Below are 15907 nucleotides of genomic sequence, written 5' to 3' on the forward strand. Positions count from 1 at the left end.
GTTTCGAAAATCACTAAGGGCCACTTTCACGTTCCACGGCGCGATTCGGGAAATGAATTAGAGATTCACTAGATATGGAAAGATATGTGACGTTCCACGGGAAAAGGTACCTTATGGCGGCCGCAATAATATTGGAGCGGCGTTAATAATAGCGTAAGCGCCAACCGCCATAAGGTACCTTTTGCCGTGGAACCTCACATATGTTTACTATTTCATATCTAGTGAATCTATTCATTTCCCGAATCGCGCTGCCAGGGTTAGTTAACTAACTCGGAGTTAACCGTTTATACAGGGTTCAACTGTATAGTCAGCAGCAGAAGTTGCTAAGCGGGCCAGGTGTTCAAAACGATCTTGACGCGACTTTATTGTTTGGAGAATAAGAGCGTGTCATGCTAATTTTGAACACCTCGCCCGCTTAGCAACTTCTGCTGCTGACTGTCCTGTATAAACGGTTAACCCAAGTTAGTTGGCTAACCTAGGAACGCGCAGGTGGCCTTTAGAAACGCTTTATTTAATAATAGACACAATAAAGTTAGTGTCGTATTGGTATATTATATATTATACACGGTGGCCAAAAAATAAGTGCATTTCCGTTGCCAGGGAGGTTTTGGGATTATACTGAGCAACTTTTACTATGGGACCAACCCCCAAATCCAGAAAAAAGTACCCTCCCATAGAAAATGGACCAGCCAAAATGTATGAAGTAGACAATTTTTTTTTGTGAGTTCGGGGTTGGTCCCGTAGTAAAAGTGGCTCAGTATAATCCCAAAACCGCCCTGGCAACGTGAATGCACTTATTTTCGGCCACTCTGTTACCTACTAGTGTGTTTTCATATCTTTTTCGAATTTATCTTAATGAAAAATATGAAAGAAAAAGATACATAATGTGTGGCTGTAGCATTATTGGAAGAACTGATTTTATTATTCTAGTTAAGTATTTTTTACCACTTTTAAAGCCAGAAATCTTGGTCAACATATTTACTACTATTGATTCAATGCCATTTTTAAACCTTGTAATAAAATATACGACTTTTTTTGTTTAACCTTCGCATTTTCGTGAATTTTGGTCTAAATTTAATGTCAGACCCATTATAAATAATATACATATTTGAATATGTTAAAAAAATAAAGGAAAGAAAAGTGTAGGTAAGTTTACGTTCAAATTTTGCATATTTGAAATATTGAAAATTAATTTATGCAATACTTTTTATTTTTCATTTTCAGATGGAAGTAAATATTGGCAGACATTTAAAAATTTCAGTTACGTAAAAAAACATCAAAAGAAGTTTTAAAACTGGTAAAAAATACTTTCTCGTCTTAAATTAGAATTTCAGCAGAACTCTATAGAGAGTTACATTAATTTCGAAACTCATTTTACCTAAGGAATATACAAAGTGCGACAAATACAAATAAATAATCTTTTACATAGGAATTGCTGTCTCGTAGTGCTAATACAGTTTTAATGTTATTATTGACATTTTCATAGCACCAATATAATACAAAGATCACGATTTTTAAATCATTGGCAAACTGCAATATAAGTCTTTCAAAGTTTAAATCAGAATGAAATATTATATACATAACCTTTTGACCGCTAAAGACGTCAACTGACGCGTGCGGGTACAGCCCAATATCAACCTTATTGCAATCTGACAAGGTTCACGATGACTCGCCGCACAGGATTAGACGCGGCCTTCAAAGGGCTAATCGTCGGCTAAACTCGCAAACCTCGTAAATCCAATTCAATTAAATTAGGGATAGCCAAAAATACCTCCTCCCACTTTCCCGGAGGAGTTAAGAGGTTTGTGACGACTTTAGCCGACGAAATGCAAATTATAGATTATTTCCAAAGTGCAGTTGTCAAAACATTGGGTTTTCACGTGATAGTTTTTGCCAATTACGCATATTATACCACCAGGCTAATGAGTTAACATTTATTCCGAAAAAATCACTAAGTGGTCGATTCTGGACAAAGAATTTTGTGTGAGCGTTGCAAGAATTTCTTTTCGGTTCTAACGAAACAGAATTATAGTTAGACTCAGATTCTATTTCAAATATTTTCACAAATAAATCACTGGTCAACATGCCGCGTTCAACATAAAAAGAAATCCTAATTTTATTATAAATATCCAGTATACTTCACGATGGTCGCCTACAACCGGCAATATAATACAAAATCTACATCCTACTTAACACATACGAAAACTTTATAACGTTTCAGGCATTTACAATTACAAACTAACGCAAGATTCAGAATTTAATTCTTACTAGGAATTTAAACATTGATTCGATCACAAAACTGTGGAAATATACTCTTTGGGCTACTAATAGGAAGGCTGGAGAGGATCAGTTGCTGTAGCACGTCTGCCGGACGCCGGCCAGGATGACGCTGAACTCGTCCTCCGTGCGCGCCTCGGCCAGGGCTGCGGCGGGCGCGGGGAACGGGCCCGCGGGCGGCGGCCCCGAGATCACCGACGCGTACGGAGACGGGTACATCCTCTCAGAACAGTACTCAGGCCCCGGCGCCTGCTCCGGGCAGTACGGCGGCCTGTACCCTTGTTGCTGCTGCTCGTATCTATACTGGTGTTGCTCCATCTGCTCAGGAGCGTAGTCCAAGTACTTATCGAACTCCCTCGCATCCACATCGGACTCTGGCGAGCCGGTCCTGATCTCAGGCCGCTGGCTCATGAATTGCTCCGACTCCTGATTGGCGGGCGGCTCTTCTGAGAAGTAACCGCCTCCGGTATCGTACTCGGTCTTAGGCTGTTCAGGATAGTGCGATTGCGCGACGTAGGAGTCCTCCTGTTTGTACATCTGCTCGTACTCGTACGGGTGGTACTGGATGCTGTATTCGGCGTTCATCGGGCCGCTAGGAGCGGACGATACCCTGGGCGTGGACGTGCCTAGCGTTTGCTGGTCTTGGGAAGTTGCGACCGGAGGGAAGAACGTTCCGGTGACGAGAGGCGGCTGCTCCGCTAAAGTCCTTTGCGTGCACATGACGTACATGCCATTAGCCATGCCCATAGCGGCGACAGGGGCTGGAGAGAACGAGCCGGGCGTCCTGTATGTCTTGTAAGGGGAGTAGGAATCGGACATGGAGGAAGCGTTGATGGCTCTTCGCCGCTCCTCGTACTGGAAGTTCTCTTTCTCGTTTTCTACTGGTGAAGCGTCAGGGGTGGGGAGCGGGGCTTCGGCCGGGGCGCTCCTCCGTCCTTGGGGTTCCGGTGACCGCGCGGGGGAAGACTCTGGAGTTTGGACGTGGCCGTTGAACTGGTTGGACTGGTAGTCTGAGGCGAGGGGGGAGGTTCTGTAAGGCGAGAACCCGGCGCCCGGGTTGTGGGAGAACCGTGCGTCGGGCGAGTCGGTCGTGGTGGCGTAGGGGGAGCCGAGGGCGGCGGAGGTGGGGGGCGCGCTGGCGGGGGGCGCGGGCTGGTTGGGCCGCGTCTTGTTCTGCTTCCGCCGCCGCGGCCGGTACTTGTAGTTGGGGTGCTCCGTCATGTGGATGACTCGGAGCCTCTCGGCCTCTTCTACAAACGGTCGTCGGTCTTGCGGAGTCAGCGAGCGCCATTTTTTACCTGGAAATAAGAGATTTAGTATTAGTGAGGTATTTTATCAGCCAAATATACAAAAAGTGCTACGAGATTTAAAATGAACTCTGTTTCTAAAAGACATGATTGATTTTATTACTATCTACAGAAATATGAATACATTTTCTCTCAATATACCTAACGTGAATAAGATAAATAAATAAATAATAATAACAACATAAAAATATAAAAGTTTGAGTGAAAAAGTTTGTAGTAGGTACTTACACTTCGTTTTTTAGCATTAGAAAAAGGGCAAACAATCTTGACGAGTATTTATATTGAAAACGCTTAGTAACTATTACTTATGCAACCAAAAGTATGTAAATTATCATATATGCTACATAATTGTTACATATTTGCTGTGACTTATTTTTCAAAAGTGTTTTTCAATAAAAAGACATGTTAAGATTTTCTAATGCAAAAAAAAACGAAGTATATCTATTGACCGGATACGAGTAGGTACGTCAACACAATATACCGTCAAATGACCTACACCACAGCACTAATCACATATCGTACTTAAAAATAATACTCAGTATCCGATAAAAATGTCTCCTCAAATCAATAACATACCAAACGCATCGCGTCTCCAAATGTAAATTGTTTGTTTTGTCAGTAGCCAGCAATGTCCTCTTGATAAATATCCTAAAAGATTGCCCATGATTTTCGATAATTTCTCTATACAACTAACACTTCCATCTCCATTCAATTTTAAGTCTTGTAGCTTGAGTATAGAGTTGAGATTTCTTTGGTAGAAATATAAGGTTATTTATGATGCGTTCATTGCTGTGTTTCAGAGTTATTTGATAGAACACCATCGTGATTATTTAGCTCCGCCGTGACAGGGCGTCCATTTTATTTTCTCTAATATTATTCTCAGTAATCTTGATATGGTGTAATATTCGTAAGCGTGTAATGTTACGTGTTCGCTACTTACATTAATATTGTAAGATAGAGCATCTTACAGGTGTTTAGCGGAAAAATGAGTTTAACGGTGATTTGTCCATTAATTGATGATGTCATTGGTCATATGTCAGAGGTTGGAAGAATTTCGGAGGTTTCTTAATAGACTTTTGCGTTGATCTTCGTTATCAACGATTTGGGTAGTTAAAAACTATGAATAATTGTATATAGGAATGGAAAAAACTATCTAGAATTATAGTTATATTTATCGAGTTATGCGAATCGATTGACACTTTTATCATCCTTTCACAGCCACGTCAAGTTACATTAATTTATCATTCTATTTTTATTTTATAAAGGTTCAAACTGTTCACAGTTGAACATAGTTTTGCTTTCCGAGACTGTGCATTTTTAGATGTTATTACGGAAATGTCCAGTCTGTCTATTACTTCATTACCTACATGTATATTTAATTTTACGGTGAAATTGCTATAACTGTGTGTAATTCTTAGAAAATAACATGAAATTGATACTACTCTATTAGGACGCTTTGCAATCTAGGGCAAAGGTGACAGTCCATTTTCAACGACAGCAGCACTACTATTCATTTTACTATGGAAATTGACAATAATACCGACGCGTTCGTACTAGTAGTGCAGCTGCGGTCAAAAATGGAATGTTAGTGTTACCCTAAAGGCCCTTTTTCTTGCTTTAAGGTGTCAATGATTTTTGGGTCGACACAAACTTTATAATAGTATACCCTGTTCTTAAGCGTGTCAAAACACATACAGCCAAACAGACTCCGCACCGTTTTTGCGTACGCGCCTGACAAAAAGTCAGGTACGCCGTTGACTGATGTCAAACGTCATTCTGACAAACGACGGGCCGGCTTCCTGTCGCGCACCCGATGTCCCATTAAAGCCGATGTTTGGTTATCGACTTCAGCCTTATCAACTATAATTAATGATTTATTAGCTTTATAATTTAACAGATTAAAGGGAGTCGCGTGGGAAACGGGACTTGTTTTTGGGAATTTTAAATGTTAAATAGGTATTGTCATCGCATGCATGAGAAGTACGCTATAGATGGTCAAGCAACTCTTGTCAGTAGAAAAAGGCGCGAAATTCTAATTTTCTATGAGAAGATATCCCTTCGCGCCTACATTTTTCAATTTTGCCGCCTTTTTCTACTGACAAGATTAGCTTGACCAAGTATAAATGTCAAATACTAGCGATTGACCATAGTCTCACACGGAGGGAAAAACATTATAGTACCTATTTGACATTTAGCGTAGGTACTTCCTAAGGCCCCCTGCCTTAGAAGTACCTACGCTAAATGTCAAATAGGTACTATAATGTTTTTCAAACTGAAGGAAGGCTGACACTTATCATTACAGTCGATCAATCAAACTTTTATTGATAAAATAGAAGTATTTTACATGTCAACACATTATTTCTACTACAACACACATTATTTTATAAATGAAAACATAGCTTACACAGAATATCATTATTAGTTTCAATACAATTTTGCGATTATAGCGTTTTTAGGTTATTAATTATATGGAGATGACCGGTGTCATCCTACCCTTTGAGTTTGAAAAATATTATAGTGATTGACCATAGTCTCACATGGGGGCCTAGACAAGAGGAGAATCGTACATAAACAAAAGAAAAAATGTATCGGATTGACAGATGCTACGAGGTCACGTGATTATTTTCATACATTTAAGCTTTGTTTGACGTTTTTTATCAGGGCATTTTCACTTAAAAGTGCACCTTACTATTTACTTTTTTTCGAAAATCCATCAACTTTTGGGTTAAGGATGACTCACGTTAGACCGGGCCGTGTCCGGGCCGGAGCTTCCGGCGCTTACTTTTCTATGACATCACAGGCGATCACGTGATGCTTTCCATAGAAAACGATGAGCCGGAAGCTCCGGGTCGGACACGGCTCGGTCTAACGTGTGTCATCCTTTATTTCTACTCAGAATCACGAGGACTATCGATCTAAAAAAAAAAATGTGTCCCAAAAAAAATTTCAGTTTTGTAACGCATTTTCACATACATTTTGTATAGACCGTTACAAAACTGACACCAAAAATTTGTATGAAAAACTGGGGACAATTTGTTCTTTATCTCAATCAATAGTACCAAATAACCCAAAAGTTGATGGTTTTTCGAAAAAAAGTAAATTATACCATTTTATCTGAAAACCCCCATCAACGATTATCTCATTGGCTAGCTAGGCCTTTTGATGATTCACCTGACGATGATGATGATTTGATTCATACTTGAGCTTTTTATCAATGTTATCGGTTCAAACTTGTAAGAGCCACTCCACAATATACTCCCGACCCTCCCGAGCGTCGGTGTCTAACCAAATCTATGGCTGCCGGTGTTGCCGCTCGACGCAACTTTGGCGCAACTGCGCAGCGACTCCATTTTCCATAGGGCTGACTAGAAACTGACGCTCAATAGACGCTAGTGTAGGTGGCCCTTAAACTGTATCTTGTAGCTTTATAAAATCGGGCCCTATTAATCAACTGGTGATAGACCTAGTCTGAGGGCTTGCCTGCTGCCTGGCATAATCCTGCATAATCGAGCGATAGAGAATATTACCAATATTTATTATACCAATATTTCTATTTTCGGTAAGTTCACTGATTTGCTTTCCCATTTTTTTACACCATTCCGCAACTCAACTCGATAGAAAGATTTGATTGATACCTGTCATTTACCAAAGTCGTCCCGAATCCCCGATCGTTGTATGGTTAATGGTGTCAATTTATTTAACGATAACAAACAACTGACATTTTGGGTGGTTTTCTACGAATACCTGGGTTATAGTGTAATAATACATTTGTAAAGATTGCACATGGTAAGATTGTGAAATGAAAGTTTAAGAAAAGAAGACCTACCTCGAAAAGGATTAAATATCATATTAGGTATCCTTATTATGTAAATGCGCAAGTCGATGCCAAGCCAAATGGTTACAATATCAAATCAGCCTAATACCCCTATTGAACAGCCATTTTAACTATATGTAATAACTTCTAAAGAGTCAGTAGGCATCAATACTAATGATATAAATATGTGACGTTCCACGAGAAAAGGTACCTTATGGCGGTCGGCGCTTACGTCACGTCACGTCACATAGCACCGCATTAGTAATGGAGCGTTGTTAATAATAGTGTAAGTACGAAATAGCGTAAGTATGTAAGTTAATTTCTTAAAAATAAACTAGGTACATAACTCTAAAGAGCCTTTCCCCGTCTAAACTACTGGACCTTTACCCGAATCCGAACACAGGACTTATCAACTTTTTAGGGTACCAATCTGTATCTTTAGGTATTTAAAAAAGAGTAAACAGAATCTACCCTCAAATGGATTCTTAAGCCAGTTGAGGGAAGATGAAAACATTACATGATGTAGTATAAGTCAGGTGGGTCAGTGACAGATCCAGGTGGTTTTCTATTTGGTTGGTTAATAAATGTTAAAACTACCCGTAAACGTACAAATTATTTGGTTACTTTTATTTAAGTACCTAAAGATACAGAGTATAGGCTAAAGCCACAGAATAAGTAGGTAATAGACTACCGTACAGAAAGGTAACTTCCTACAAAACCGAAGTTTGACAGCGGTTCAGGGTCGAATCATGATATCCCTTTCTAACTTATGGCACTATCCCTTTCGACTATTTAGGGTTGTCAAAATTTCAAGTAATTATCTTATCCGTGGTCGTGCACGCAAAGGGACGACAAGTGGTGCCAACCCTAATAATTGCTCGGAGCAATGCTGAGCCGAATGGAGCCGAGTTTGCACGAAGTCAGGAGTGTCTCCCCACTGCTAAAGCTATCATCAAAACCTCAACCACCAATCTAACTAGACGGTCGTTAGCATAGAATCCAGGAGCCCCCAAAACGAACAGTCTAATGATAACATTAATGACCCAATCGATCATAATAAAGGGATCCGTTCCGCTGAGACCCGCCGGATTCGGTCGTTTAAAAAAAGGTTACTTTTTTACCTCGTTATCAGTTAATGGGGTTAAAAACTGCCGATTTCTCACTTCAGAGATTGATACTAAAATTATAGCTTCAAAAGTTATAATTTAGTTTATTTATTAAAATCTTATTGTTTGACTTTTTAACACATTTATGTTAACTTCATTTGTAACTCAGAATATGTGACGGAATTCTTAATACAAGAAAAAAATAATAGCAGTGTCGCAGCTCTAACCCAACGCATGGTATAATAATATACTCCATTCCGAGATTCGCGTATGACCTAACTGACACGCGCCTACGTCATCATGCTGTTTACAGGTTCTCAAACTTTGAAATGTGGGAGAATTTTAACCAACGGTGAAAATTATTTTAACGGCATTAATTTTAAGTTATTCATGTAGAAACATAGTAAAATAAAACAAATCTAATGTATTAAATTAAACTTTATTTATCTATACAAGACAAACGTTTAAAAAACTAATTCACAGTTACACATTAATTACCAAGCTTACGACGTGAAAAGTTTGGAAAACACTGCGACTGCTGACACTGAGCGAGAAGGAAATAACAATTAACACGCGTTCGACAAGGATGACGGTCAGGGCATGAAGTTATCTAGATCCGAATTGTCAAATGTCCACAGCGCTATCCTGTGCTGCCAGTAGTATAAACAGAATTACCCGAAAGTCTGAAATTTCTTTCGTGAATCGGAAGATATTGCTAACGAGTAATTAAAAATGACGTGTTATTGTAAAATTTAAGCTAAAATACATATAAATGAAAATTATAAAATTATAAAGAAATATTTTAACTTATTAACCATAGGTATAATGTACCCATGTAACATGTTATGTTGAAATAAAGTGGCAATGTTATTGTGACGTAATCGCGTGTCACTCTGGGAATGGAAGACCATGTTTTATTAGACCATGACCCAACGCAACCCACTTTTTGCTAGTATATTCGTTTGTGTGGTGCGCAGTTTTAACCTAACCTAACCCACTTTGGGAGCCTTTTATTTCTATCGAAGCCTAGAAATAACTGTCATGGCACTATTTAGAAAAAATATGTTTTAGGGATTGTAATAATCATGGCAGTGTATATAACGAAATGAAAACACCTATAGGGTAATAAATGGACAATCTCATGTACATATTTTAGTAAATAATGGTGCAAAGTGGAACATGATATTATGACACGCGGTGGTCCCGGCTCTCGTTCATCATATCATTAATTAGATCGCAATCTTTATCATTAATTAAATAATGATTAATGATGCGTTCATATTAACAGAGTTTTGATATACAAATAGTGATTTAAAATTTTTATTTTAATGTTTTAAATCTACTTTAGCCCTTAAACGGATCAAATTGTGGAAAATCGACAATTTAAGCCCAATATTACTCCATAGTCCTATATATTCTTTAGAATCAAGGATGATGTTATAGCATGAGGTAACAAAACGTGAAAACATAAAAACATGTTTATGTTTAAGTCTGCATGTCGATTTTAACAAGATTTTAACACGTGAGTAATTATGAGGATTCAGTTCAGTACTTTTGTGGCCCGGGTGGCATGGCATTTAATTGATTTAATCGAGTTAATTGATTTAATCGATTATTTCGAAATGTAGGAATCGATAAGACGTTTATAAGACAACACCGTAGTACTTAGGGTTAAAGTCTTTAAATCTTACAGCATAGATTTTTGATAAACCGTATTCCGTAAAGGCTGGCTTAAAAAAAACAGTACGGAATTTAATGTCTACCTATGTCCAATAATATCTATTGTAAGTCCCTCGCCGACCGCGAGGTGGCGTCGCCGTGGTTTTTCGCCGCAACGGATGCTCCGCGCACGCGCTGCATTCTAAATTCGAATATCCACCGTCCCTCTCGAACTAGAGCGGGCCATGTAAGGGCATCTCTTTTTAACCATTTTTTTTATTGCATTTCGATTCCGTGTGCGTCATTTTTGTCGTTTTTTATGTGATGTAGCGGTTTGTTGCGCTTTTATTGATTTTAAACTAAATCTATAGTTGTTAAACGGGTTTTGTTATATAATAGTACATTTCAATGCAAGTGTGGAATAGTAGATTGTTAACCAAGGGTTGAAAGGCACCCATTTCTGTCGAGGTAGTTTGGCGCTCGAACGCAGTGAGAGCGCCAATAGTCCGAGACGGAAATGGTGCCTTTCACCCGAGTTAAACACTCTACTTTTCATATCGAATGCGAGGAAACCAAACAAGACCAGACAATTTTGCAAAATCAGTAATTCAACTAGGTACTTACCGAATAGACTTACGGCCATGATTTTTTCCTTAGGACTTACTTGCAATCGGACACTTTACATGTGTGTAGATAAATAACCCCTAGCGAAAAATATTTAGATTGCAATATTTACGAAAAAAACACATATTTTAACAAACTGCAGTATTTTAAAATGATTTGTTCATTATTAATATGTAGTATGAAAATCAGCGGGATTGCCTCTTACTTTTTAATTTTTTACTTTTTCGTTCTAAAAGCCGTAACACACTACCGCACTAAAAATATTTTAAGAATTTAAATATGTTTTAAATAACAATTGATGAGTGAAATAAGCCATTTTTATCTTGTAAGTATTTTAATTTTATTTTCCTGAATATAGCGCTAAATAACTTTAAAACCCTATTTAATAACGTAAGTACAAACGTTTAACTGTGGCTGTATAAGATTCTGCCTTTGCTCATTTACGCAAGTGTACGGTTTAAAACATTATTTTTGGTGTATTTTCGTTCCCGCCTTATGTTATCGAGGAAATACAATTCAACATAAGAAATCACCAATAATTTTATTTTAATAATTTACTTACATCATTTTCGTTGAAAAAAATTTAATACGGGATTAGTAAAATTGAACAATTATCAATTGTTCCAAGCGGGGAAATACAGACTATTTTTCCATTTTGTTTCCACCCAGTTGCTCGTGGGACGGGGACGCAGAGGAGTACACCACTTTTCTGCGCTAGAGCAGGAACGTATCACTTTCTGCGCACTTTTTAGAACAACAACGACCCACTTTCAGAGCATGAGATATGAAAAGTATGTTATTATTTACGAGTCCCGAGATGTCTTTTATGAGCCGTAGGCGAATAAAAGACACGGGACAAGTAAATAATAACACTTTCACACGTACATTGAACGACGTTTTTTAATACATTTGTGAAAAATCACAATAACACAAATATTGGTAACATGAGCATTGCACTTACAGTTACGAATTTTCCCTTGAACTTGAATGATATTGTATATTCAGCACTAACATAAACACATAAACTACGTTCAGCGTTGATTTACATTGCCAAAATTAACGACATTAACTAATTTCATGCAAAAACACTCTTATAGTTGCAATTTAAGATAATTATTTTGATACAACTAATAAATTTCAAGTGAAAATGGCGGGCGCCGGTTTTACTTTTTAACCGACTTCAATTTCATAGAAGGAGGAGGTTCTGTATTCGGTTGTGGCTATTTTTTTTTTTTTTTTTTTTTTCTATGTACGTTCACCGATTACTCCGACATCCGTAGTCCGATTTGAGTAATTCTTTTTTTGTTTGAAAGGAGCTACCTCCGAGTTGGTCCCATTTTAATTTGGTTCTGTTCTGATGATGGGATCCATGAGGAATTGAGGGAACTCCTCAATTTTTAAAGGCACATGCATGGTGTTTTGGGCGTTTTCTTAAGCAGCTCGAGCATTTTCTCCCGAAAACCACCAATTTGATGAAGTAGACCTGATGATGATGATTATTTTGATGATAATGATGATGATTTCTTTAAATGTAAGTATGTTCAGCGATTACTCCGGCACCTGTGATCCGATTTGAGTAATTCTTTTTTTGTTTGGAAGAAGTTACCTCCAAGGTGTTTCCGTATTATTTTTGGTTCTGGTCTGATGATGGAATCCATGAGGAATTGAGGGAACTCCTCAATTTTTAAAGGCACGTGTTAAGTGATTTCGGGGTTTTCTAAAGTAACTCGAGCATTTGCTTCCGAAAACCACCAATTTGATGTACTGCAACTGTAGCCTTACCACGAGTTTGACATTGACACATTCGCTAACAAGTCGTTATTCCCTAACAAGATGCATCTAAATGTAACTTTTTATGCATCTCGCTCACACTAAGGTTAGTACGAGCGAGATGCATAGGAAGCAAGTTACAAACATGCTAGCGAATATATCAATGTCAAACTCGTGGTAAGCTGGTAAGGCTACTGATCGGGGATTAGGGTTAGGAGTTAAGGGGTCAGGGATAAAGGGGTCGGGGAATGGCGGTTGAAGGGTTGCTGGTTCAGGATCGAGGGGTTTCTGGATCAGGGGTTGATGTGCTGTGAGGTTGAGTGATCGGGGGGCTGAGGGATTGGGTCAGTGGCGGGGCGGGCGGATGGATTTAGTTGACAGGAATTATAATTTCCTAGACGGACTCGAGAAAATTTCTGGTTCAGGGTCGAGGGGTTCCTGGATGAGGGGTTGATGCGCTGTGAGGTTGAGTGATCGGGGCGTTGAGGGATTGGGTCAGTGGCGGGGCGGAGGATGGATTTAGTGTAGTAGTGACAGGAATTATAATTTCCCAGACGGACTCGAGAAAATTTCTGGTTCAGGGTCGAGGGGTTCCTGGATCAGGGGTTGATGCGCTGTGAGGTTGAGTGATCGGGGCGTTGAGGGATTGGGTCAGTGGCGGGGCGGAGGATGGATTTAGTGTAGTAGCGACAGGAATTATAATTTCCCAGACGGACTCGAGAAAATTCCTGATTACATATTTATTAAAGAAATAGGTACACGAATTTAGTGTTAAACATGATCTTGTTTTTCATTCATGCGTCGCGCTCTTAACAATGCGTTAAAACTAAAAATGGAAAAATAAAAACTTTTTACAAAAAAAAGCAAACCGACTTCAAAAAGGATGAAATAAAATATTATCCTTTTTGAAGTCTATGCGTTACCAACTGATATGTTTGAAGTCGGTGCCAAGCCAAGTAGTAACAATACCAGTCAAAAATAATCAGCTTTATGGCTATAAATCCCATTAGAACTGTACTAATAACTATTACAAATGTGTAAGTAATTCTGTCTGCCTCTTTGTCGCCTTTTCATGGCTAAACAACTGAACCGCTTTAGGTGAAATTTGGCAAGAAGGTAAATTTCTTAAATTGTTTTATATTTTGAAATGTAGTCCTCTGGATAAGGGACGGGAAATTACTCAGTCCCAATCTCACACTTGCGTGCTATAGACTGTTCGAGCATTAGTAAGAAATGCTCTTTAAAAAATACGACGGAAAAAAAATGCATTGGATTTCCACTAATGTGCCGACAAACATGGTACAGACTGCGCCAAGAAGGTTTGATCGTGTGTTCTGAGGTGTGTTCTTAGATACAATCGACGTCAAAGATATGTTTACACTTTTGCACCTTACACCTTTGTTATAAGGCGAAAAGTGTAAACATATTTTTAACGTCGACTGTACCTACAGAAAGTATGTTCATTGTCGTCGTGTAAGGCAATCCAACGTAGGTACATCCTTATCGAATCGCACCAAAATCATGGTATGCTTCAAAATTTGGCTTGGCACCGACTTCAAACATATCAGTTGGTAACGCATAGACTTCAAAAAGGATAATATTTTATTTCATCCTTTTTGAAGTCGGTTTGCTTTTTTTTGTAAAAAGTTTTTATTAATTTATCATTTTTTCTATTAACGACAGCCAACATGGCGATGATAGTTCCATTCAGCCAAATAATAAAAAAGTTTTTTAGTGATATATCGTATTTTATAACGTTTTATTTATATAATAACAAATAAATATTTACTTTATATCGTGTAACAATACTTTTTGTACGTCATAAATGTCTAACGGCAAAATAAAAATATATAAAGTTTTTGAACATCCAAACTCTTGTGAACGTATCGATTACGGTCAGAATTAAATTTAAAAAAGCTAGAAAAGTAAAAAGCACTAGTTCGCAAAAAACAACTTTGCGAACGCTAAACAGCTACGTAAAGTAGCACTTTTTGAGCAACTGTATTAAAAAAGTATCTTATTCCTTTAAACGAGCAATTCTTGTATATATATTTATATATATATTTCGGGGATCTTTCGGGGGATCGGGGATAAACGGCTCTAACGATTTCGATGAAATTTGATGATGTAGTTAGGTCTTATCTGTGGGAAAACGCGCATTTTTGAGTTTTTATATGTTTTCCGAGCAAAGCTCAGTCTCCCAGATATTATTAATACTGTTGGTATTCAAATAGTTCGTAATCATAATTTTTGTAACTGAGTTCGTCTTATCTGTGCGAACGTAAAAATTAATTGAAAAACCATACCTGCAATGTTACACAACGAAGGCCGCAAATATATCTGACATAATCTTATTTGTAGAGCCATAAGAGAGTGTCACATATTTTTGGGGCCTTCGAAGAGTAACATATTATTGCAGCTGTCTGTACTTACCTAACTACCTAAACATTTTTTTGTTTTTTTGTATAGGTATTTTTTAGGGTTCCGTACCCAAAGGGTAAAACGGGACCCTATTACTAAGACTTCGCTGTCCGTCCGTCCGTCCGTCCGTCCGTCCATCCGTCCATCCGTCCATCCGTCCATCCGTCCGTCCGTCCGTCCGTCCGTCCGTCCGTCCGTCCGTCCTTCCGTCTGTCACCAGGCTGTATCTCACGAACCGTGATAGCTAGACAGTTGTATTTCTGTTGCCGCTATAACAACAAATACTAAAAACAGAATAAAATAAAGATTTAAATGGGGCTCCCATACAACAAACGTGATTTTTACCAAAGTTAAGCAACGTCGGGAGTGGTCAGTACTTGTATGTAGGGTTGCCAGATCGAAAGGCGCTATTATCGGGAAACAAGATCAATCTTTCGGGATTTTGGGACTTAAGTCGGGAAAAAAAATACATTCAAATTAAAGTAATTGTATTAAAAACAACGATATTTTACCTTATTGCCACTACGTCAGCTCGCTCGCTCTACGACAGTTCGGGCCTTGAAATTATTGTTTTATAACTTGAAGCTGTTTTTCGGGACAATTTTTACTTTGTCGGGAATCGGGAACACATGCTAAAAATCGGGAGAATCCCGCCAAATCCCGACCATCTGGCAACCCTACTTGTATGGGTGACCGTTTTTTTTTTTCGTTTTTTTTTGCATTATGGTACGGAACCCTTCGTGCGCGAGTCCGACTCGCACTTGCCCGGTTTTTTATATTACTTATTAATTTTTTTTTTATGTAATTCGACATTAAGATACCATATACATCTCTAAATATTGTAATTACGTTAGTTTGAATTGGTAGTTGCAGTTCTTTGTATTTTATAAAATTGTTGATGTATTGTTATTATTTTTGCTTGTATGTAA

General features: G+C 38.3%; 1 protein-coding gene across 1 annotated transcript in view; it reads right to left on the bottom strand.

The window, feature by feature from the left end:
- Window positions 1-1573: 1573 nt before the first annotated feature.
- The window catches only part of LOC134800725 (transcription factor Sox-17-alpha-A), a 175234-nt gene continuing 160900 nt past the window's right edge, over window positions 1574-15907 (bottom strand). The window contains exon 4 of the mRNA XM_063773247.1: window positions 1574-3575. Coding sequence (XP_063629317.1) covers window positions 2347-3575 — 1229 coding nt within the window. The 3' untranslated portion in view covers window positions 1574-2346. The remainder of the gene's footprint in view (window positions 3576-15907) is intronic.

The sequence above is a fragment of the Cydia splendana genome, chromosome 20, assembly GCF_910591565.1.
Source record: "Cydia splendana chromosome 20, ilCydSple1.2, whole genome shotgun sequence".
Classification (NCBI taxonomy): Eukaryota; Metazoa; Arthropoda; class Insecta; order Lepidoptera; family Tortricidae; genus Cydia; species Cydia splendana.